The following is a 25183-nucleotide window of genomic DNA, read 5'->3' as shown; positions in this document are numbered from 1 at the left end:
CTAGAGTCAGTCATCAGAGGGAGTCTGGTGGGCAGAATTTTCCGTGACCTAAACCAGCACTACACACAGTCCGTAGGGCAGACTCGTGCTCCTCAGCAAAGGTTTTTGATTCCTCAGTGTAGGTTAGGTAAGGTTTCCACAGCTAGAAACTGAGGAGCTTTCCTGACAGCTATACACCACTTCCCACACATGCCCACTCTCCTCCATAAAAGGGGAAAAAAGAGCTCATATTTCCAAGTTGACATTAGTTGTGTTCTGATGAGTTCATAGTGGGGCAGTTATTAAATACTAAGAAACAAGATATGCTCACATTATTGCTTGCCTATTTCATTTTTTTTCTTTAGTTTATTTCCTTCATTTAATATTTTAAACAAATAAGCATGAGAAAACACAAAAAACTTGGAAGGCTAAAAATAATAATAAAAAAAAACAATCACAGAACCTTTCCACTTACATAATTCAATTAAGCACATTCTTCCCATGATGCATTGAGGAAATATAACAGACACAAAGCACTTTGTAGTGTTGTATTATTAACTCCTTCTGGGGCCAGATGATTTTTCTGCCAGATTAGAGGAAGGAGCAATAGGATGTAATGTCAATTAACCTAATTGCTGTGGGTCTTTCAACACTAGGGCTTATGTGCATTCCCACAATGGGGATACAAAAATGTGTGCATTTAGGATTTCCAGATCTTTGGAGAGAGTTTAAAATGCCCTGGATATTACCCTGGTGAGAGCTGTGTGCTCATCTGCCTGAGCAGTAAAAATAAGCTATTTTTATTTAATTGGATGGTGGAAAGCTAGAGATTTTTCTCACATCAGTCCGATGGCAGATTCAAGATTTTACATATGTCAAAACAAAGCCATCTGGATTTGTTTATGTTGCAGTTAGTCTTTTGCAGGAGTCCAAGTGGCTATTTGAGAGCCACTTACAGCATCAGCATAACAAACAAACATAGGTCACGTTACAGCCCTTTCCAGTTTCTTGGGTCTACATGGAGAACCCTTTGCTTACACATCTGCAGGATGAGTGTATGTTAGCTAAAGTTGCAGAAATGAAGACAGGGTCATAAAAAGTCACATCTAGACATATGAAATCAAATGAGTTAAAAGACCAAGTCCTAGTTTTAAACATTTCTCATTGCCTTGTCTTTTTTCTTCAATTCTTTCCCCTCTCAATCTTGTTGCATTATATGGGCAAAAATGTTATTTTTGTTTACAAATGCAAGATTTATTCAACAGAAGATTGAGGGTTTTTAGGGTGTTTTATGTAAATAAAATATTTTATTTCTGAGTTTAAAAAAACAAACAAAACCAAACGTTCCTGCTTGAAAAAACAGAAACCTGTTTTAATTGATTGAAGGCAATTAACAACATTGATTGCTCACACCCTCTTCAATCCAGTTAGGAATGGTTCAGTGTGCAAGTGATAAATTAAGATGGTTTGTGGAGCTCCTGGTGGAGCCTTGATTTGAGGTTATGATTTTGTAGCAAATCATGACAGAGCAAAGCTATCAAATGATACTGTCTCTCCTCTAAAGAGACCTCCAAGTCAGCTGGCAAAGCCTTTTCTATTTGTCTAGGGGGACAGCAATCTCTCAGTTTTATGGTAGTTTGGGATGGGAATGGATTAATAAAGCTCACTGAAAGAGAAATTAATACATAAATAATCCATAATTAATGGGATCACCAGCACAGATTAGGTTAGTTTGTAACATTTGTTAGCCAATGGGTCCAAAATCTTTCAAGTCCACTTCAATTCAATCTTCTTTAATAGTCAGAACTCGCAGGTAAGTTTTCCTGGTTCTGTGCTGTTATTCCCTTTGTCTAGAGTGGGGCACGGATCAACTCACCCATTGTCGTAAGCACCAGGCCTGGAGCTTGCTCTATGTAGCACATGAAGGTGCTTGAAGCAGTTTGTATTTGGGGTGATCTGTTTGTGCCTTGGGTCATTTTAGTAAGGAGGGGCAGAATTTTGTGATTTTTGACCCAACCATGATGAAAACTATGCTTAGGGTAACTTAGAAATAGACTGTGTCTTTTCTGTCTAACTTTATGGTACAAAATGAAAGAAGGGTTCATCTGCTTCAGATGTTCAGTTCTGTTTTCCTTATACATAACAGGAACTCTCATGAATATTAGGAATGTGTCTTGGCCCTTCTGATTTCTGCCAGCTGCTCTCCACTGGGTAGGGGAGGCTGGTAGTGTAGCTGTAAGACCTGGAAGCTGGAGTGTTCCCCAGTTTTTCCCTGTCCATCTGTTTGGATTTGGAACTGGAAATAACGTTTGGATTGAGAACCTTGGAGAAAGTCAGCAAATCCCCAAGAGCTGTCAAGAGGGATACCTCCTGGTGGCTGAGATAGAGCTCTAAGTTTTGGAGACTTGGGGGACAAATAAGGGATGGTCCTTGCTGGGGTGCAGCAGAACTTGTCTAAGCCATGGCAGAACAATGGCATAAATTAGATGTATTGAAGAAGGTGCTGCTTTTGTAGTATCAATTTAGTCAAAATGTGATGGTGATAATGGATGTGTCTTCGTTCATCTTCCCCACCCCACACACCCCCTCTCCCTTTCTGCTCTCTCTGATGGGCAGTGTTTCCGTTTGCCCTAACCTAAGAACATGGCATGGGTATTGCAGGAAGAGCTCTCTGGGTACTTGCATCAAGTATACCAGAAATGGAGGAGCTGAGATGTTCCCAATTGACTTTGTGCACATTGGCCAGCATAGAGGTCTAAAATGCTGCTGGAAACTGGACCAACTGGGCAGACTGGTTTCATGAGGTCACCAGCAGCTTTCTGATGAATCCTTCTGCCCCTGCCCCCCACAGGGATATCTGCAGGATATGTCCAGCCCAAAGATGAAGATTTTTATTTTTTTTAAGAGCTGTCTGAAAATGTTCAAGTAATAATCTTCAGTTCTTTAATTCTGGATGAATTTGAGGCAATGAATATAACTTTTTTTTTTTTTTCAGTAGTGTGGATGTCCATTCAGATACCGAATCTTCCTAAGTGTGATAGAGTTTGTAAGGATGGGCAGCTAGGAGGGAGGGGAAGGAAACTGATGGATCATGATACCAGTTCTCTCTTTGATTTCCAGACAACTATGCAGTTATGATCCCTGGTTCTGACTAGTCAATTTATGGATAAATTTTCTCTTTGAAAAACTACCTGTGTCAGTACTGGGTTTTTTTTGTTCAAGGAAAGGGATCTTTTTTGGTAACATTTTTCAAACAGAAACTTTGAAATTAAATTACATTTTTATTATTTTTCAGATTTCTTCTGTTCAGTACAGTTATTGGAAAATAAGCCAATGAATAAATAGTTCACAAATAAAATTAGTTGGGTTTTTGTCCTTTTTTTTTTTTCCCATTTATTCACAGTTTCCTATGAAATGTCATCAGCTTCAAATAAGAAATTTTCTTAATATGTTTCACTGGGGGAAAAGGAATAGATGTTTTTCAACTCTTCTGTCAGCATATACTTTAAGACACTGAATAATTATGAATCTCAATATACCCCTTTATCTAACAGCTTATATGTTTTATTAGTTTTGTGGTTTCTGAGGTTTTTTTTTTTTCTTTAGAGGGTTGGTGAAGAGATCAGTACAATTTAGCAATAGATTTGACAATTCATATAGACAGACCTAGAAATCTGACAAGAAAACATGTCTAGAAATCCCTAGTAAAACAAAAGCTGCTGGGTCCACAAGTTTTCTGAAAATTATGTTGGATGTTTGTCTTTCATGTTCTAGTAAACATGAATAATAATTCCCCAATCTCCTGCTATATCTGTTATTCATTATTTTATAGCTCCATGTTGTATTCTACTTCAGACAATTTTTTTCAGGCTAAAAAATCCCAGTCTGTTTAATCTTTCAACATTCTGAAGATATTTTATATCATTGGCCTACTTAATGGCTGTTTTCTATATTTTTTTCCAATTCAACTATATATTTTTCAAATGGAGAGACAAAAATGTCAAAGTTTTCAAGTTGGAGGTCACGTAACTTAATATATAAAGTAATTTCAGTGCTTTCTGGATGCCTGGTTCTTTTCTTTTTCCTGCAATTCCTTATAACTTCGTTGGGGGTTTGGCCATTTTTGAGTCCTGAACTGATGTTTGCATCCAGCAGTTTAGAAGGCTTCAGGATTCCTGAATGACAGTAGCAGATTTCCAACCTATTTCAGATGGGGCTTGTGGTGAGGATGATTCTGTTTGTGTCGTGTGGTGCTTTACATTTTCTGATTCTCTTTCTTTTCCATTTTACTGCCTGATCTTTCCATATCAGTCAGATCCTTGTGCAGCTTTTCAGTCTTTATTTTCACAAGCCAACAACTTTTGTGTTATCACCAAGCTGTGCTAGTTCTCTGTAGTCTGTGTTTTCTTCGATATGACATTTAGGAAGCCAGAAATAGCATAGATCAGACTAGATCCCATAACTGCACATTCTATTTTGCCATATATGAGCTTGGTTTGATTGTTGTTTTTTTTTCTTTCAGTGGTTTTCAACAAAAGTTTATGGTAGTGCAAGTGCATGGTATCAATTATAGCATCATTATCAATCCATAAACTGATTCCTTTGAAGGCTAATAATAAATGTGTAAGATCTGTATTTCCTCTTAAAAAACAAGATGTATTTTAGTCATTATATAATGATCTGCTTGTTTGTTTATTCTGATTTTTAAAATAATTTCTCTTAATTTATGGATTTATTTGTAAGTGGGTACCATGGTCTGTCTTAAAGCCTCTTAAAACATGCCCCTACATTTCCCACCTTCTGTTTCTCTGCTAATGAAGTACATTTCCATGATAGGATAGTCATCACAACTAATAGCCGAGCAATTTTTTACTGAATTTCTAAATTGTGGTAGAATATTAACTGAGCTTAGTGGATTTTCTCTGGGTTTTTTATATGCTAATTCAATACTTCAATTTAAAATAATTTTCTCACCCATAACTGAAAAAGAGCCTAGAGCTGGAAATACCCTAAGCTGTATCCTGTACTCTGCTCTCATGAAAAGAATTAATTCACCATCTCAGCAATGGCCTTGTCTTTTCAAGGCTGTCTTGCAGCATTTTTGTCAGGTTTTTTTTCTTAACACATGTTCAGAAAGGTATTTATTACTGTTTTTTATGCCTTATATCAAATGATTTAAAAATTTTAAAGTTCTGTGTTACGCTGTTGTTCTGTACTTACAGAGCTGATCCCAATTTCCATTTTTATCCTTTAATTGTGACTACTACTTTAGAGGAAAGTCCTCCTACTTCAAATAGCTTCTTTTACCAGATGGTATTTACTTCTTTCCTTTTAAAGAAATTTGTTTTCAGCATAAGTTATTTTTATTTATTTTAAATTTCCAATATGATGACTTTAAAATACTTATAGGGTTCTCAAAATAATTTATCCTGTTGTTATTTTTCATTACTAACTAACAAATTCTAGGTTTTATGGGTTTTGTTTCTTGAAGTTAATCTCTGCTTTAAAATAATACTTTGTGTATAGTTCTGCAATTGTGTGTTGAATTACAATTTTGTGTGGAGAGAGTGTTGCAGAGAAGCTCCTCAGTACAGTGTCTTCATCCTGAGTGCTGGTTAAGTTTAAAGAACACATTGTGTCTCTGTTGGGTACCTTGACTGCCAACTCCAGCAATTACGCATTTCTGTTTTCTAAAATTTGGAGTTTAAGATGATAGGACAATTACACTCCCTAGTCAGGGATCACAAAGGCTCTCAGTTTTCTCTAGTCTTGGATCTTTTCTTAATGCCTTATCTACCACTGAGTGAAAAAACATCTCTTGGTCATGTTTTTGATAACCAGACATAACACACTAATGTGGAAGGATTTCAATCCATATAGATGCTTGAGTGGCCAATAGTAACTCATTGTGTCTTTTGGCTTCTAACCTTTCTTTTAAACATAGTACCTTTCGTTGTACGAGTGTTTCCCACTGTATCCTTACAAACTTTGTGCCCTTTACTGCCTCTTCAATGTGGCTGCTTTCCACTCATACATCTGCTGGGATGTGCTTTTGAACACACAAGGCATAACCTGGGTTAGTTACCTTTCCAGAGTTAGTACATGTGCCTTTGACATAACCATAGAGACCTATATTGACAGGCTCAGCCTAAATTTCCTGAGGCCATGCTTTGCTGGTTAAAAGGAGTGCATTTCGTCATTTCTCTCCTGTAATCAAGAGTATGGACTTTAGCACAATTTATTCCTCAGTGAGTCAAATGAACACCAGTATGGGGAGAAATTGGACTCTTTGAAAGTGCTAATCTGATGCTCTCCAAGGATACCATATAATAAACAGTCTGGGAGCCTATAGAATTTTCCTTTAGTAATAATGTGTTGATTTAGTGGTGTTTTAAAGAACTGCTGTCAAAGCTGTGTGTTCTCCACATGGGTACTGGTTCAGGTATTCATTAATGCTATTCTGCAGAAACTTGGTGAGTTCAAATGTGCATGAGACTGTGGCATTGATGCAGAAGCACTTGAGGGTATGTCAGCGTCCTTTACTAGAAGTTAAATTTGTGTATTTGCACAGTTCTCTTCTGTTTGCCAGGGAACAAGCTCATCTTTGAAAACTGAGCTCTGAATGTACACCCTGGCCCAGCTTATTATTCAGGCCTCGCTGTGTGCAAAGGGTTTGAAAGGAAATCCTGTAATAGATTAATTTTCCTCTCTGTGGGTTGCATTGTCTAAAAACACTTGCTTCTTTCTTCCCTTCTTTGTTACTTTTCAAGGTGTAGCTCATACTGCTTTCAGGATAAAAAGAAAAACACCTTAAGCACAATGCCTTCATCTTAATATTTGCAAAAAATGTTAGGTGTTCTTATTTCTTGTTCTAAAGACGAGCTCTTTCATGGATCCTATTCATGGATCCTTTCTTTCACCTATGATCAAGAGATAAAAAAGAATAAAAGAGCCCTGTGTGCTAGATTTCACACCTCAGGAGAAGGGCTTGTTAAGGACCTATTGATTTTCTCTCTCCTCAACTCCCTCCTCTTTCCCATACTTCCCCTGCTCCTCAACTCCCACCTCTTTTGTCGTACTTAAATGGGAAATATTGATACCATTGGAGAGGCTTCTAAAATTTCTAGTTTTTAAGTGTTTGCCTAGCTATGATTTAAGGAAACGCTGTATGGAAGTGAAAGGAAAAAAGGCAACTTACAAAAAGGAGTATCACATATCTCGCTGTTGGAGATTGCCAAGAAACAGGTATTCTGAGATGATCTTCCTTGGGGAATGGGCAAGAATGAAACTGTTATTGAAGGTCCTAGGGACAGTCCACTGTGATGCATCCGAGTTTGCACATTTACAGAAACATCTATTGCATAAAAACTCCTCTTGTTGAAAGAAACTATTTCCACCTTCCTTCCCATGTGTTTGTCCACATGAGGGTACTGCTCATTTCAAAATCTATTTTTTACAAGCACTGAAATTTCAAACTCGCTGAGAAGTTCCCATAATCTTGTAATTTCTAAAATAAAAGTAGTAGAACAGTTTTTATCGATGGTCTGATGTGATCTTGGGCCTGCCAAGTGTATCACGACTCCATATGTCCTACCATAACAACAGTAACAGGTGTTATTTGTATGCCAGCAAAAATTACACTTCAGAGTCAGAATTTCAGGCCTCCTCCTTGGATCATTAACTGAAAACTACTTTTTTGGTTGGTTTTTTTTTTTTTTTTTTTTTGGTGCTGTAGTTTAGAGAACATCCTGATCTTCAGAGCCTACTACTGCGGATTTGTTTGGTGTGGTTGGTGTAATGAAATGTGTGGTCGAATCTTAATGGGCAGATATGCATTTGGACAACATTGCACATTTGCCTGCCAAGATGCTGCAAAAGCTCATCTTACTCTATTGCTGGAGGAAGAGATGTGGTTTCTTTAAGTTGCTTTAGTGTCCTCAAGATTAATTTAATGTGGTTCAATGATGGACCTCAATGTGAAAGTGCAATGACAAGACTCAAATGTAGGATGCTACAAGCATTACTGTAATGGTTTTGTAGGAGGAAAATATGCCAATTAAATTTAGCCCTCCTGTGGTAGAGACAAATCTGTGTAACTCGCTAGGCCAAGACTAAGGCTGATGTACATGAACACGGTTTCACTGCTCTGAGGGGTGGGATTGTGGCTACATTGCCCCTCACATGGAAGAGCAGTAATGGGGAATAGTCTGGGGGCTGTACCAGGCTGGGAGTTTTCCTGGCGGTGTCCTTAACCCAGTCCCCAGAGGGGGGTGCAGACTTCCATAAGAGGAGGGTCAGTGTAGTGTATTGAACCCTCTGTTCCCCTGAGAAGGGAGTTGCCTACTACAATAACCCGTCTGTTCTTCCTCCTGGAAGTTGCTATGGGGCAGTGGGGAGGAGGATATAACAAAAATGTGTTTGTAGGCACCTGCATTTCAGTGCTTTATAGAACACTCGAGAAAATCAAGCCTACCTATTTTTCTTCTTTCACAGGATATTACTTTACTGATCTAAATGCAAAAGCTATCAAACCTTATAACAGCGAAATAATATAACATAATGAAGCACAGTATTCATCTGAGGTCACTGTTGCATGGAATAACTAACACCTCTCTGGTGTCATCTTGCTGGATCCGTCTGGCAAATTACAACCAGAGAGATACTGAGTGTACAGCACTAGCTATTTAAATGTACTTTGATGAAGCTAAACACAGGGAAGGTTCCCAGAGTTCCCCAACACTGCCAGACATAAACACATTCACTGCATTGTTAATCCCTCTAATTTAATGTAAAGCATGAAGGTCTCCATGAGATTTATGCAGAACAGCTGAAATCTATGATTAGTGTTGGCAGAGAAGAGCAGTTTCAGTCTGTTGGCTAAGGTTAATCTAGTCAAGGTACTAGGAAAATATTTATCCTTGTTGTGATTTAGTTTAAAATACTATCTTTATGTAGGATTGCCTTTAAGATAAAGTGCAGGAGGCTGAACGCAAGCAGGAATTAGCTGCCGACTTTTAGCTTAGACATTTAATTTACAAGTTTAATTTTGCTGCTTGCTTCTTGCTTGTATTAGTTATTTATGTAGCTGTGATGATATTAACAGCAATAAAAGCTTCACCTCCAGGTGCTCCAAAGACAAAGCTGATTCTGAAATCTAAAGGTAGGGATCCATTCCCCATCAATGAAATGCAGTTTTGTGAGATGCAATTTCACATATGTATGCCAAGGGTATCTCAGCATGGTAAGGAAATTGCACTTGGTTCCTTGATGGCAAGAAGGGCAACCTGCCCAACTACAGATTGGATCAAGCACTTGGGCTACATCTGTATGAGGAAATGGAAGAAGACAGAGACCATTTTCTCATCCTGAGGGCAAGTGATGTAGCTCATGCATTATCCATTTGGTAAATTTGCTTTTCTTCAAAAGAGATCACGGTACCTAAGTTGCCTATTGGGAAAGGTCTCTGGTAGATACAAAATCTCAGACTTTGCCAAGGTACATTTTGGAAGACTCTGGAAACAGATTGACACTAATTCAAACTGTTTAAAGATCAAACTGTCCATTTGAGTATTGAAAAGTGCTGCTGAATAAAGCAAGAAAATAAATTAGAATTTTCTAGGGATGAATCAGAACAGGGAAAAAAAATGCACAAAGGGTTAAAAAGTTCTCCAATATTTTGTTTCATTTTCTTTGGTCTAAATAGAAGCATTTCACTGTCCTTAAGGGATCCAAGAAACTTCATGTTTCTAATGTCACCATCATTACACACATTCTTAAATTTGATACAGACCTATTTCAAAAAGAATTTTATATAGATTGTCTCAATGTCTATTCTTTAAATTTTTTTAAATGCTTTTGCTTGCAAAATATTTTGATGATGTAAAAATGATGGGTTTTATTGGAAGTGCTGTGATTAGTTCTACCAACTGTCAGCAGAAGGATAATAAGCAGCATCTTTAATATAAATGTAGTTTACATTGGGCAGTCATCTATCTGTTGTTAATGATGTTAACAGCATTTGTTCCTGTATTTGGAAAGTAACTAACCAGACAGAAAGGTATGAACGGGGTGTAATGGGGTGGATTAGCAGCAAATAACCTTCTCACTTGAGGAGATCATTTAGGGAAGTGATGGATTAGTATGGACCCTGACACATTACTGCATCTCCTCTCCCCTACTTGTACAGAAACTGCCAGTAGCTCAGAGCCCAGGTGGACACTGCATTGCTGGAGCACAGCAGTCAGCCCCTCAATAAGTAACAAGTATAATGCAGTCCCAGTAGGACTCCTGCTTGATCAGGATTCATTTTAATCCTTGCTATATAGGGAAGTTTAACTACCTCTCTGTAGACATTTTTTTTTTTCCCTGTTCGGGGGGTAGAGGAATGAGATGGAAAGCTGTCACTTCTTCAGATAATATGTTATGGGAGGATAATTTTGACAGGTGCTTCTTCTATTCTTTACCCCTCTGCTCCTCCCTAATAGTAGCTCTGACAGTGTGTCAGGGGATATTGTTTCTGAGGTTATTGTCTGACAGTGTGCCAGGGGATATTATTTCTGAGGTTCTTGTCAAGGATGGGTGTTTCACGGAGAAAAATGTAGCTGCTGTTGGGGAAGAAGAAACATAAGCAGAAAGAAGCCTTCTCTTTATGAAGGTAGGGTAGGGTTTAGACTGGCTTGAGTCAAAGTGTTCAAGCTGGAAGCCAAATCATGATTCTGGAAGCAGGCAAATCAGCTCAGGCTGGTAACCAGAAATAACTGTTTACCTTTTGTCATGAAGACTATGGTGCATTTATAGGAAAGAGACATGAAGTGGAAAGAGTGGCTCAGGGGTGACTGATGTGTTAAGTGGACACAACCTGCCCTCCAGCTTTTGGTCCCTGGACCAGGCTGACAGCCTTTTCCTCTTGGGCTCAGGCTGAAACCTCCTTAAATCAGTGGAAAAAATCTCCTATTTACTCTCCTAAGCAGGCAAGTTCCTCCAAGTAAATTTACTTTGTTTTTACAGATGCTTTGAAAGAATACTGAAAGAAAGGTGGGAAAACAGAGTACTTAGGTTTGCCATCCATGTACCAAATGTAGCTGTGTGGTATTGAAAACAGAGCTCTAAACTTCAGCTCTTAAAGGAGCTGAGCAGTCCTCCTTGTCATCCTTTCCTTCTCCCCAGGGTCTGGCCCCCTCTAACAGCAAAAGAATTTTTTTAAGGCCAGCTGCTGAAAGAGACCAACTCCCAGGGGCCAGGTCCTACTGTGAACTCCTGAGCTGGGCAGCTGCACTGAACTCACCCTCCAAACCAGGAGGAGCTTTTAGCAGTTCCCAGTCTGGGCACAGGGCAATGGAGATGACAGCAAAACAGTTTCACTGTGCTTCTTTGTGACAAGATATTAACAGTTCTGACTTGATGTGTTAGGCAGGACTTTCTCCATTACATAAGCAAAGCAACATATTTCACTGCTGGCATTCACAGGATGCAGAAATGGTAAAATGTGAAAAAAAAAATCCCAAACATTCAGACTTTGAAATTATATTTTAGTTTTTATATCTTTCTCTGTTTTAGGGCTGAGCTGAGGTGAAAGGGACAGGTTTCTACATTTGCCTGAACTGATAGATAGTTACTTGTGTTTTGCGGAAGCAACTAAATGTATTTTTTAATTTTAATCGTTGCAGAAACCTGTAGCCACAAACCTTTCCAGGCCTAAGGTGCAGCTAGCAAGCGCTGATGCAGTATAATTTTTCTGTGAAAAGAAACCCTGTAGCATCCCATTAAAATCAGAGAGTGCTGACTTTCCATAGGGTGTATTTATGGCAATATTGTGTCCTTGTCCTGGTAGCTCTCAATCTCTTTCCACACATACAAGCAGAGGCCTAGGACCCCTGCCATGACTTGGTTGTAGCACTGGTTTTCTTCCAAACCTGGATTTAGTGCCCACACTCAATAGCCCCACTGTGTTGCATTCCAGGCAACACAAACTTCAGCAGAACTGAAATCCCATTATCTTTGGAGAAGATAAAAGTCAGAGTTTGTTTCAGCCTGAAAAATGTGAAAAGTTAGGCAATGCTTTCTCCTTCCTCTTTTAGATTTTCATGTTGTTTCTTTATTGAAAATTCATGCTTTCCTTAAAGTGCACGTACACTCAAGTACTTGGGAGTCATTCTCCAGGAAGTATGGTCTGGATCACAGCGCAAACTCCTAGATGGTGATCTTTCTCATCTGGCTAAGGAAGTTTAAAGGAGAGGATGACACTGTTTTACTCCTAAGTACTGCAGTTTTGGGATTTATGACAGTCTTAGCTGCTTTTTGTCTCCCTTTGGCTCCCTCACTAAGCTCTGGATAGGTTGGATCAAGTGCCCTCTTGTCCTTTTTCTTCAGGCACTGGAGACAGCACACTGTGATGTCACGGCTGAGATTTGAAGGTGGAGTGTTCGTTTCTCTGCTTGTATTTCTTTTACTGAAGATTGAAATGCTGTAAATTGCTAACATCTGTGTTGTATGCCCTCTGCACATTTATAATCTGATTATTTCTTTCCCCTCAATTCAGTTCTGCTTTGGCAGAAATGAGAGTTTTCAATATGTCTTAAAATACCTCCCCTAGAAGGTAGTTAACCTCAGGTCTGCCTGCCAGCCGTGCAGAGCTGAGGATTGTGCCGACGTTGCTGCTTCCACACTCATTTTGAACCCATCCCATTACCTGCCTAACAAAGTGGGAAAGTGGAATGTATTCAGCAGAGCCATTAGGGGAGCCTTCTGCAGTTCAGTTCCGTAAATAAGTTGCCATTGGGTGTGCAGAGAGTTCATGCTGGGGGAGGCTGAGATAAAGTCCTGCATCTGATCTTATCTTTTGCATTAATTAGGTTTTCATGAGCAGACACTTGCACCTGATTTCCACTTGTGTGTTGGGAGGTGGAGACCAGTCTAAGAGTTTGGCCAAAGGATGATCTAAAGCTCATCAGATCTCACTGGTATGATCTGGCACAGCTCTGAATTAATGCATGAGGTAAAGAAACAAATATGTGTCTTCAGGGTTATCACACAACTGTTGTATTTCAGTGCAGTTGTGTGACATTTTCCTGAACTGCCCTTGAAAAGCTTTTGGGATCCCTCTGAACGGGAGAGCTGTAAAAATAGCCCATTTAGTTGAACCATTGTGTTTCCTGAGGGACTCATCCATGCAAATTCCAGGCAACAACAGGAGTCTTAAGATTTATGCTTCTTTTCAAAATTTTCTTTTTCATTTAAACTGGAATTCCATTTTTTCCTACTTCACTATAATCCATGAGGCAGGTGAGCTGAGCATTGGGAAGAGCACTGTATATTGCTTGTCTCATTGCCATTCTTCCCTACATGCTGACAGCTGCTGCCCAAGAGGCAGCACTGAGCCGGTTGGACCCTGCTCCAAACCACTGCAGCTGCTCTCCCCTCACCTTTTCATGCCAGGGGGACCTGCCTTTGCTAGCTCATAAAAAAAGTCTCATAAAATATTACTGTGGTCTGTGTCACAGCAGAGCACCGTGCAGCCAGGCATTGTGAAACAAACTTGGTCTGAGGGGCAGCCCTGGCCAGCAGTGAACCTTGCAGCTGCTGGCACTGGGGGAAAAGCTTTTGCCTTCAAGAAACTGGTGGCAAAATTTGGCACTAATGGAGCTCTTTGATTTATAAGCCCCACAGAATGCCAGAGGCAGAATTTCCCATGTAAATCATCCGTCTGTTGTGTTTACAGGGCTTGTTAAAAGACACAGATTGAAGTGCTGTGCTCCCTCCCAGAGCAACTGCATTGCATGGGAAATGCAAGTGCTTTGTTTTCTGCACTTGTTTGTCATTTTATTCCTGGGAATTAATCCTTATCAACAACAGGTTGTAATAGAGGCCATTTCTCAAGAGTACTTCTGCCATTCTCACCGATAGGTTTACTGTTAATCAATATTTGAACCTCCAGGGCTGCAAAATCTGGTACTGCATCCTTGTTTCATCTTCTTTAATGGATGGATTTTTTTTCTGTGCCAGCTGTGGATCTTAAGTTTTCAAGTGACCGTCTGTGGCAATTGGTATTATTCAATCAATGGTCTACAGCCCACAGGTGGTCCATAAAGCACCAAAAGGTGATCTGTATAGCAGTGGGAGTTGGAAGGGAAAATCAAAGCAATCCTGAAGGCACACACACAGTGATGCCCCGCTGGTAGCAGCAAGCAGGGATGTGCCAGCAGCACAAAACCATCTCATAGGCACAGATCAATGGGTAAAGCATTGCCTGTAGGTTTCCTTTCCCCAGAAGGGTCATTAACTCTTTGCATATTAGAGGAGCTTGAGAAAAAAAGTGCTGTAAGGGCTGTATTGGACCTCTGAATAGTTTTGTGGTTTTTTTTTTTTTTTTTTTTTTTTTTTTTTTTTTTTTTTTTTTTTATACCACTGTGTTTTTTCAGTGTGGGAAGGATGATTTTACATAGCTGCCCATTGGGTTTGGAATGAACTGATCTGGAGGCTGGATGTGAATAATTCTGGCTCTTGTTTGAGGTGTCGAGGGAAGATAACTAGCAGGGATGCCAGTGGGTAGGCAGCGAGGTCAGCCTGCAGTGGGTGTGGAACAGCTGTGAACCTTTCCCCTGACAAAACTACAACCTCCTCAATAGCACAGACAGTCCCTAAAGTATGCTGGATGCCTCAGCTTGTTTCACAGTATTGAGGCATTTTTTCTTTTGTGTCTTGCCTTTCACCTTTACTTTCACTCTAGTCACTGCATTTTAAGCTTTTTTTTCTCAACTGGGAGGACTGGAAACTCTCTCTTCCTCCTTTGTTGTTCTTTCTTTTTTATCTTATTAAAGGTGAGACATTTACATAATCACAGGACTCCAAGAACAATGAGCCTTTGAAACAAACAAACAGAAAACAACATTCTCCTTTTACATGTCTTATATATCCATTAATGTCTTACTAAAAATGTGAAGACTGCCGTAGCTATGACTGTGAGGTTTACTCTCTACTGACAATTTCATTATTGAGAAGAGCAAGATTTTTCACTTGAAATATAAAGAAAAAAATCTCTGAAACACTCTCTGCTGGAGTTTGACATCGGGTCTTATGTGGAAAGCAGTATGTGTAAGATGAGAACATATAGAAGTACTGTTTATTCCACTCTTCAAAAAATATCTGCTGTATTTGGTTAACTTTGAATTAACATCAACAAGAATCTCCATTAAAAAAATAATATAGCTAAATTTGTGTGAGGTTGGTTAACTGTCACATAATACTTGTAGAAAACAAGATCGTGTGCATAAAAAGTTCAGAACTAGGAGGTAAACGAAAAGCAAAGCTTTGGGGACAACTGGGATAACCATTTTTTTCCCCTTTTCAGCCTGATGAGGTCCTAATAGAAATAATTTTACAGATCTGTAATGGATTAACCCAACCATTACCTGAGCCCCACACAGCTGCTCACTGTCCCCCCATGGTATGGGGGAAAGAACTGAAAGATTAAACATGAGAAAACTCATGGGAGGGTTAGGATAAAGACAATTTAATGGGTAAAGCAAAAGCCACACACACTTTTGCCAGCAGAAGAAGTTCATTATCCACTTCCCATGGGCAGGGAGGTGTTCAGCATCCCCAAGACAGCAAAGCTCCATCCCATGTAATGATGACTTGGAAATACAAATTCCATCACTCTGAAATCCCCCTGCTCTTCTTGCCCCAGATCTATGTGCAAGCACAATGCCAATGGGATGGGATATCCCTGCGGTCAGCTGTCCTGGCTGTGATCCTTCCCATCTTCCCTTGTCTCCTCACTGGTGGGATGAGGAGGAAGAGCACCTGACTCTGTGCAAGAACTGCTTGGCAATAACTGAGTCATCTGTGTTTTATCAATGCTGTTTCCAGCCCAAATCCAAAACACAGCCCCATACAAACTACTATGAAGAAAATTAACCACACTTCAGCCAAAACCAGCACATGATCAATGTTTTGAAGGGTGGTTTTTCAAGGAGGTAACTGGGATTGTGAGAGATCATTTCAGTAAAGTTGTTCATCTTCAGAGGCAGGAAATAACAGCAATGAAATGCAAAGAATGTTTTAGGAAGGGAGATATATGTGGTCTTTTTTCGTTCATGACTGGGTGGAAAATAAGGCTTATTGTATATAGAAGAGAATTTCCCCAAGTTACAGGTTTTAAGGTGAAATGAAATAAACAGGGTATGGTTTCAAAGGATTGTGCCTTAGAAATGTTCCAGAATATTATTTATTAAATATAGTTCTAATAAAACAATTGAATGCTGAGTTTAGTAAAACAAGAATACACTGAATTTGAGGTTTTATGCCATCTATAATAACATTTGGAAAAAAGTTGGAATGCTTGCATTTAAGGAAAAGAATAGAGTGGAGATGAACCCCCTAATCTCTTTAACACATCCTTCAACCATCAAGATGGATCGTAGGTCTGTCTTAATGGGTTTATTCCAGTTTTGCTCACAATCGCATTGTGTAGGTGAATGGTGCCAATTTTTGAACTGCAGAAGCATTTTAAACTGGTACAACTTTTTCTGATGAAATTTTATGCTTACAAAATACAGGACCTCTTTTACAAGTATGGCTCTCCTGTGAGAGTATGTTTTTGTGTGTTCTCTCTTTGGTTTTCATGTTTTACAAAACTGTTAGCTTCAAATTTCAATCCTAGCTGAATTGCTCAAATGTTCTGAGGATTGCAGGAAGTCTGTGATATTCTTGGGCCAGTATTACAGATAAGGGTGTAAAGATGAATTGTAAATGCTTCAGGCAGGAATACAGTCTTGATGTTTTTCTGCAGGTTTGTCTTTGAAATCCCTCGATCATTCTTCATCCATGAGAGAATTTCCTCTTGTTAAGTTATAATTCTGACTAGGGCCATTAACTTTGGCTTGATATTCCAGGCAATTAATTAAATAGGTAGGGAACAAAATTAAATTATTAGTACTGTTTGCATGCTTTAGTTCTCTTGGGTGAAAACACAGTCAAAATGCTTATTCTCATGTGTACTTACTCAGGCTTTTATCTCCTCCCATTCCTTGCTTGAGTTTTCTGTTGGATATCTAGAAATACACTGTACCTGCTCTTCTTCCCAGACTCTGAAGAATTTCTGTGGCTTGTTTCTATCATTTAGTTCTTCCACGAGTGCACCAAAGGCTAAATCGAGCCCCATCCTTCACTGTGCCTCTGGGACTCTGACTGTTTTAGGGGTTGATGGAGTATTATGGTGCGTGGCAATAGCCTGAGGTGGAAGAAATTGCGCAGCATCTTCAGTATCATCCCCATCCACAACTTGCTTTTGTAACTTTGTGTATACATCTCAACCCCTCTCTGCTGAGGCGCTCTGTGTGCTGCTGTCTCCCTTGTTTCCCTTCATAAGAGATGCAGCACTCAGAAGAAAACTTGACAATCAATTTAAATAATTTGAAGTATATTTTAGACTAAGAATCGTGGAGAGGAGTGACAAGTTCACAGCATTTGTTCAGAGTGCTGCGTTCACCTCTTGCTGCTTAATGTCTCACCAAGGCTCTTTGTCCTTCCAGGTTTTCACAGGGAACAGCAATGCTGACAGTGTGGTTCACCACAAACTGCTGCACTCCATGAAGGCTCGATTCTTGCGCTTCATCCCTCTCAAGTGGAATGTTGGTGGGCGGATAGGGCTGAGAGTTGAGGTCTTCGGCTGCTCTTACAGTAAGTGCCTGCATCTTAACCCACATTTTGTCATAGAGCTTTTACTTGGTGCTAGTGGTGCTGTGGAAAGAGTGAAGTAAAAGTTTTATGAGTTAAAATGTAACATGAAATACATTGCCATTGTTTATTTTTTTCAGTAGTTGTTCTTGCCTTTCTGCCCAGGGATGTGCTGCCCATCTCACTCATGCTGGTGAAGCCTCTTCAGGGCTGAGCCCTCCACAGAGCAATTTGCTGCTTCTGGGAGCATCTGCTGCCAGGCAGTCAGATGCTGCAAAAACTCCTGCCCACTGCAGGTTACAAAGCTAATTGGGATCTTTATAGGGCTGTATTTGCCTAAACAGTTAATTTCTGAGTTTAAGGCAAGTTACCTAGTTGTAAAGTGCTGTGGATTTTGCAGTTCTGGATGTGTTTGAGGCTGATGACTTTATAGCTTCAGAGTGTAGAGAACCTGTCTGCTGATTGAATTGCTTTTACATGACAGCTTTCTTTGGCCACTCTTAACATGTGATGGTCTTTGAAGATATGATCTGTAGTGTTCTGGGCTTTGGACCAGCCTGTAGATGTTGCTGGCTTGGGGTGTTCTGGCGAGAAGTCGTGTTATAGTGCTGCAGATATATGAACTATGGCCATGACTGTGAGCGTAAGGCAAAAGGATTGAGACTGCTCCGTTGCAGAAAATGGAAGTCTCCTCATGAGGAAATCCAAGTCCAATATTTGTTTCTCAGGTGGCTTTGTGTTCATTTTTGTGACTTGAGATGCTACTGAAAACAGAGGAGATTTTGTTGTGGAGAGTTCAAGGGATTAACAGCGTTTTACCGATAAATTCGACGTGGTGTGTCACCATCATGTGACGCCACTGTACTGGTACATCTCCCCATTCAGCTTAGGTTCTTATCTGTTCTTCTCGAGCACAGAGGATGGGCTGTAACAGAATAAGCTTAAAAACTATTTGTGAGACAACCTAAATTCATTTAAGATAAATAAAAGAGTTTATTAAACTTTTCGATTCACATGTTCCCACTGAACAAAGACACAACTCCAGGACTCTCTGGGGCCCTGTCACTGCACATGTGTCTTAAGACTGCTTCATATGGTTTCACAGGAAGATTCTTATGGCCTCTGTGTAGGTCTGTCATATCCATTCAGCTTCTTCTAGAGGCTGTTTCTCCACCTGTACTGACCTACAACAGCCTGGTGTGGATGCAGACATTAGGGCAAGAAACCTTTTCCAAGTATATTAGTGATCATGTAAACTGAAAAGTGAAATTCAGAATCAACTGCCCTTGGTGACATAATTCTGAAACAGCCAGCTAATCTGTTTTCAAGAGCTTTCTTCTATTAATGATGCCCAAACCTCTGCAGTGAAGAGTACACTCCAAACAATTGTGTAACAAATAGAACTTGAACTTAGGGAAGATTGCAACTTTTGTGGCTGATTTTTCTTTTTTTAGTGCTAGTCCATGTGATGTACTACATAAGCACTACTTTCATGTCAGACTGTGGTTGTATTTTCTATGATACAAAGAAGATTTCAGAGTCACTTGCAGGCAGAGTTGCCTTGTGTTATCATCTAAGTGTTCATCTTTGTCCTGTACCCTGCAGATGCAGGAAATAAAAGTGCTTGTGCAGAATAAAGGTATGAGATTAAAGTGAGATAGGAAAGAAATAAAGGGATTCATAAAACTTTTACAGGGTGTTGAAATATTCATTCCATTTGTATAAATGTGCCATTCGCATTTCTCTCTGGCAAATTGCATATGCCAAGCAATGCTTGTCTACAAGTTGTGCTTATATAGTTTCACTGACTTGGCTACTCCTAACCCAAACACACCAGCACTGTACAAAAGATGTTTGATCATTTATAAAATGTCATCTCTAGTGGTATACTGACAGAATATCTGCTGCAGATCCTGAGCTGGTGCACAACTACATAACTGCATTTTGTAATGTTGATAGAAGAAGGACTCATCCACCATATGCAGTTGCAGCACAAGAAATAATAGTAATCTGGGAAAAAATTAAAAAATTACAAAGCTTAAGTTTCTAGAGTCAGGCTTGTTGAACAAGGCAGGAAGGAAACTGAACTAGAAGAACGAGTATATTGAATGTGCACCATCTTCATGCATGTGTCTGTATGTGTATGAAAGAAGGGATGTGCTGCTGAGAGTAGAAACAGGATCAACTGATACAAATCCATCTGTAAGAGCCACCTTTGGCTTCCCTGCTGCCTTTTTAGGTGAATGTGTCAGTCTTGTGGCAGCAAGACATTTCTCATTTCTGGTGTATGACTCTGCTATGCAGTATTCTCTGCTTGAGATGTCGCAGGAACACAATCCTGCGGTAACTCTTGCAAGTGCAGCTTTCAATGTTTAGTAGGGGCCACATGGAAGGCATCAGGTCTTGCAGGTCACCTGCCAGGTGACACTCTGCCAGGACACAGCAACAAAACATACTGAGGAATCCTGCTGTGTGCATTGGATGCCAAAGTGGGTAACTTAGCCTGTGATGGTACTGTGCTGCTGAATGGCAATTCCTGTTTATTGCTTCTGCTACAAATAATTTACTACTAATCTATTCCTCAAGTCTCCCTGTTAAACAAAAGAGCTTTCTTTTTTTTTTTTTCTTTCACCCTCTATTTGGCTGCCATTTGACGTTGTTTCTTTGGAAAAAATATGTTTAGAACAGAAAAGGTATTTCAGATTATGAGCATAACAGATCCTACTCCATGCAGATCAAAGTTCCTATGAATAAAGGACTCCAAGGCTATCATATAAGCTGTAATTCACAGATAGCCTGATAATGTTTACTTTCTTTAGAAAGAATGTATTTAAATGAAAATTGAGTCAATTTATTTGAAATTCCTGTAAAGACCTCATCTGGTATCCTCAAAATAGGTACTGAAATAGGAAGGAGATGATGATCTGAAAACATACATTAATGTTTCCTGTTCAGAAAAGGATTGATGACAAGTTCTGAAGAAAGTTCTATGCAGAAATATGTGTAAGCTCTTGCTGTCCCTTTGCAGCAGTGGCTCCAGCAGTGTATTTGTAGCAGATAAGCAGAGCTGCAGCAGAGGACATGCTCAGACAAATGGCAAACCAATTGCTTTTGACGCTGGAGGTGCCAAGGGGCGACAAGTGTATCTTTATACTTGGGAAAAGTCTTGTTAGCTTAGCACAAGAAAAAAGAAAATTGCTGACACAATTGCTTTTATAGGATAAGATTTATAGCTGCATTGAAGATGCTGATCATATTCTATAACTGGTTAACAACCCAAGGTGCATCAGCAGAATTAGGTGTATGTGCAGTTGACTGGGATACCACAGGAGAAACAATGATATGGTGTGAGACAGGATGTCTTCTGAGAGCAGAATTCTTCATCTGCAGTTCAGGACTCTGATTTCTCATATTTTGCTGTCATTGCTTCAGGGAATATGATCTGATATTGTGCTTTTTTACTAAATGATATTTTTACTGGATTCCTTTTGGTTTTTTGTGTGGGTTTTTTTTTTTTTTTTTTTTTTTTTTTTTTTCCCACCCTCCTTCATCCTCTCCTTTGTCTTCCGATGAGATAGAAAAGAACTCATTGCAGAGAGCTGCTTAATGTCTGATGGTCATTGACCAGTAGTGTTTGTAATTGAATGCACAAGGTAAATACCCAAATGATTGCTTACCCAAATGAAGCAGAAGTCTGTGATAGGGATAAAGCTCCATGGCAGAACAGTCACCTCTGAAGTAATCATCCGCATTTGTCCTTGGGTCTTAGAGAGAGGTGGGCATGACTTTAGGGTCATTCAAGCCAGTAAGCTGTGACTGGGCAGGGGACACATCTGTTCTGACCAGGAGCTGTCCTTTTCCCTTCTGCCAGGAGTTAAACATTCTGTTCATTGGTGCAAGTGCAAGACTGAAAGTTCCTGTCTCACATGGCAACTGTTCCTAGAGTTATTCCTGTTTTGGAATATCTCTGCTAAGTGTTCACTCTTCCCAAAGTCATTAGGAGGAAGGACTGTCTTCTTCAGTATGGCTGTGTGTCTTCTCTGCTTCTGGGAGCAGATTGCTGCACAAGCAAACTCTGTGCTCTCATACTGCTGCCAGCCTGTCAACAGCCTTGTTGATGAGGACAATGTAGAAAAGAGCCCAGACTGAGTAAAGTCTGTCTTCAGGGAGCGTGAGAACACCAGCAGGCAGTGCAGGATGAAATCACATGTTGTGTTTTAGTCTGTTATTACTACAGATTTTTTGAGACTGGAAACATTTTGGATCCTCGTTCTCTTGCTGCAAGAGGGTTATGGACATACATGGACTGAATAAACACTAAGCAAACACTGAGCAGGTTTTCTAGAGTGGCTTTTTTTTAACAGGAACCAACGATTTTTTGTCATGCAAACTTCCACTAATGACTTTTGGCTGCCAATGTTAGCATTTATTTGACATATTCCCCTTTCATTCAGGGCAATTTATTGGCCAATGTGCTCACAACTGATAATTAGTGGAGCAGAGCTTTTCAGAAACAAGGTTTCCTTTGTGATATACTCCGTAAATGTCAGTAGTAGAGCTCTTCAAGAAATGATGTTATGCTGTGGCTTAGTGGAGAGTTAAGAACAAGAACTGAAGTGTGAATTTAGACTGGCTGGAGTCTTGGATCTTAGGAAAAAGATTTAAAAAGGGCTACTTTTGCAGCAGCATTGAATCAGTGCACCTTTGCCCTTGCAGTACATTTGGTTTTAAGGAGAAAAATCAACTTTAGTTGAAAAATGCTCTGGAAATCAAAGACTGTAAATTCTTTATAAGCTATTTCCTAATTTCTGCCTGTGTTGAAATGAAACCATTTTTATAAGACACTTGTAATTTACTTTAACCAAATTGTAGTATTTAATGTAGTTAGAGGAAATTCACAAGAACTAAACTACCAATTTAATTCCCTTTATAGAAACTGGCAGTCAAGGTGTCAATAGAGAGAAGTCAGCAATTCTGAAGGAGCTGTTTCTTAACACCTAATTCAGAAGTTAAAAACAGATGGCAGGAATATTTTCATATTTGTGATAATTTCTAAACTAGCAACTGTTCCACAAGTGATGGGAAACAGCATGTTATAATTCTGACATCACCGATAAGAAATTGGTCTTAGTTTTTTCAGGAGTGAATTTTCTCCAGGACTGAGTTTCTTTGTAGTTTTATTCTCATAAAAAAAGAATCAGTTGCCTTCTGATTTGGAATGAAGTTAGCTATGGAGTTACACAATTTTGCATCAAATTTGAATATTGTGGTCCCTGCAAGTTTGTACGTGTGCCATCAAACTTCTGTACAAACTGTCATACTGACAGGCAGAAATTTTCATGGTAGTTTCCATGGTAACAAATTGTTAACAGCTGTTTTATTTTCTGAGCTTTTAATAGTTTTTAATTTAAAACCTCTTTAATTTTTTACTAAAAAAGAAAAAAAAAAAAAAAAGGTTAAAAACCTCCCCCCCCTCCCGACCCGCCCCAGCACTTATTATTTTTGGTTTTTAAAAAGGAGTAGATGAAACTAGTGTTAATGCTTAAAAGAATAAAACAACTCTTAATGGAGTTTAAGTGACTTAAATTACTGACTTGACTCACAATACAGTTGCTGACTGGAAGTCTTGATCATATGAACCTCTCAGTTCTTTTTCAGAAAGAAACCCAAAATTTTTTCAGAAAAAAACCCAAAACTGGTAGCTTTGGTTTATCATTGAAATGTGTGGTTTGCAAACAAAGATAGTCCATGTCCTTTCTTCTTGGGCCCAAGAAAATGTTACTTGTCTTTGTGCATGTGCCTCAGAAGTTATGTAGTTTAGTAAACCTCTGTTTAGATTCTTCATTATCTGATATTCTTAATTTTTAATATTTCTCTTTACAACAGGAAATGCCACTTGACAAAATGGATATTTTATCCATAAATTGTGTCAAATTGCAGTTGGATAGAAATTGCAACTGAAGTAATGTATATCAGTCAGATGTTTGTGTACAACATATTAGTTAAAAGTACTTAAAGTTACCTGAAATATTCTGGTTATAGATATATTTAAAACTTTGTTTAAAAATATATTCAGCTTAAAAGACCACTTTATAAAGCAGAGAGAGTACTGCAGGCTGCTGCTGCCAAAGAAAATATTAATTGCAACTAAGGAACAGAAAGCTTGTTTCCTACCAGAATGATTGGGATTTTAGAGGCTGGCTGAAGGGGAAAATATGTTTCTAATAGGATTTTCAAAGGTGTATAATCAGTTTAGATGCCCAGTTCCCATGAAATCTCTTCAAAAGCTTTTTGAATTGATATTTGAATATTCCTGCCAGCCTAGTCAATTTGCATGCAGAAACATGGCTGATAAATGCCCATCACAAGCAAGCAGCCAACCCTCAGAGCCTGAGGGGATCCTTATTTGAATGCAGAGGTGGATGCAGGCATGGCTGACATGCAGGAACAGCTCAACAGGCACTCGTGAAGCTACAAAAGTGGAGTGAGTACTGAAGTGTTCAAAGTAATGAATAACATCCTGAATGCATTTGAGATGAACAGCAGATGTGGCAAGGGATGTTCTGGAGATCTGAATATGATGGAAGGCACCTGTTCTGCTCTCAAAAGTTAAATGAGAGAGAAGGGTTGTATAAGGAAGGCAAGTGCAGACGAGTTCTGGTTTTATCCTCATGTTCCCTTTCTCCAGCAGAGGGAGAGGATTGGAAATGGATGAAATGTGGTTGTCCAAATGACCTATAATCCTGTGGGTGTACACTCAGGACAATACCTGATTCCAAATTGTATTTGAAAAGATCCTGAAAAAAATACAGTCCCTCTTCTGATGCTGCCCCTCCTTGCCATTTTGCCATTTTCTTTCTTTCCAGAGTCAGATATTGCAGACTTTGATGGCAGAAGTTCACTTCTCTACAGGTTCAATCAGAAGCTTATGAGCACATTCAAAGATGTAGTTTCCTTGAAGTTCAAGAGCATGCAGGGGGATGGAGTCTTGTTCCATGGAGAAGGACAGCGTGGAGATTACATAACCTTGGAGCTGCAGAAAGGGAAGCTCTCCTTACACCTCAACCTGGGTAAGGGTAATTAGGATTACTGGTTTGCATGTCAATCTATTAATTATTTTAGACAGTATCTGCAAATTCCAGCTGGTATCAACAGAATATTCTATGTGCTGGTGTCATGCAGGCTATGGTAGCTGAGCCTAGAAGAGACCTTGGCTTCTCTAACTAGTGCTGAGCAAGTCAGAACTGCTCAATGGCTAGTTCTGAGTCTTCACATACCTCCTTTTTTCCTTTTTTATTTTTTTTTTCCCCATGTATGTGTGGGCTTTTTGTATTATTTTTAAGAACAGCATTCACAGGAAGTGGTCTTTGGACTACAGAAATGGTTTATTTTTGGTTTGTGTCTAATTTTTTTCCATTTACTCAGTGATTCAGAGCTGAGCTGAGAATAAAGAATTTCAATGATAACATTCTGGTCAAAATATTGTGCACGCTGCTGTATGTTTCCTTCTTGAAAACTGAATATTCCT

General features: G+C 39.3%; 1 protein-coding gene across 1 annotated transcript in view; it reads left to right on the top strand.

Moving 5' to 3' along the window:
* The window catches only part of CNTNAP5 (contactin associated protein family member 5), a gene marked incomplete at its 5' end in the record, with an annotated part of 262361 nt that overhangs the window by 103222 nt on the left and 133956 nt on the right, over window positions 1-25183 (top strand). The window contains 2 exons of the mRNA XM_083865251.1: window positions 17511-17658; window positions 24522-24725. Coding sequence (XP_083721377.1) covers window positions 17511-17658; window positions 24522-24725 — 352 coding nt within the window. The remainder of the gene's footprint in view (window positions 1-17510; window positions 17659-24521; window positions 24726-25183) is intronic.

The sequence above is a fragment of the Zosterops lateralis genome (assembly GCF_965231275.1).
Source record: "Zosterops lateralis genome assembly, chromosome: 7".
NCBI lineage: Eukaryota > Metazoa > Chordata > Aves > Passeriformes > Zosteropidae > Zosterops > Zosterops lateralis.
The sequence above is the reverse complement of the archived record's forward strand: the minus strand, read 5'-3'. Positions and strand labels throughout refer to the sequence as shown.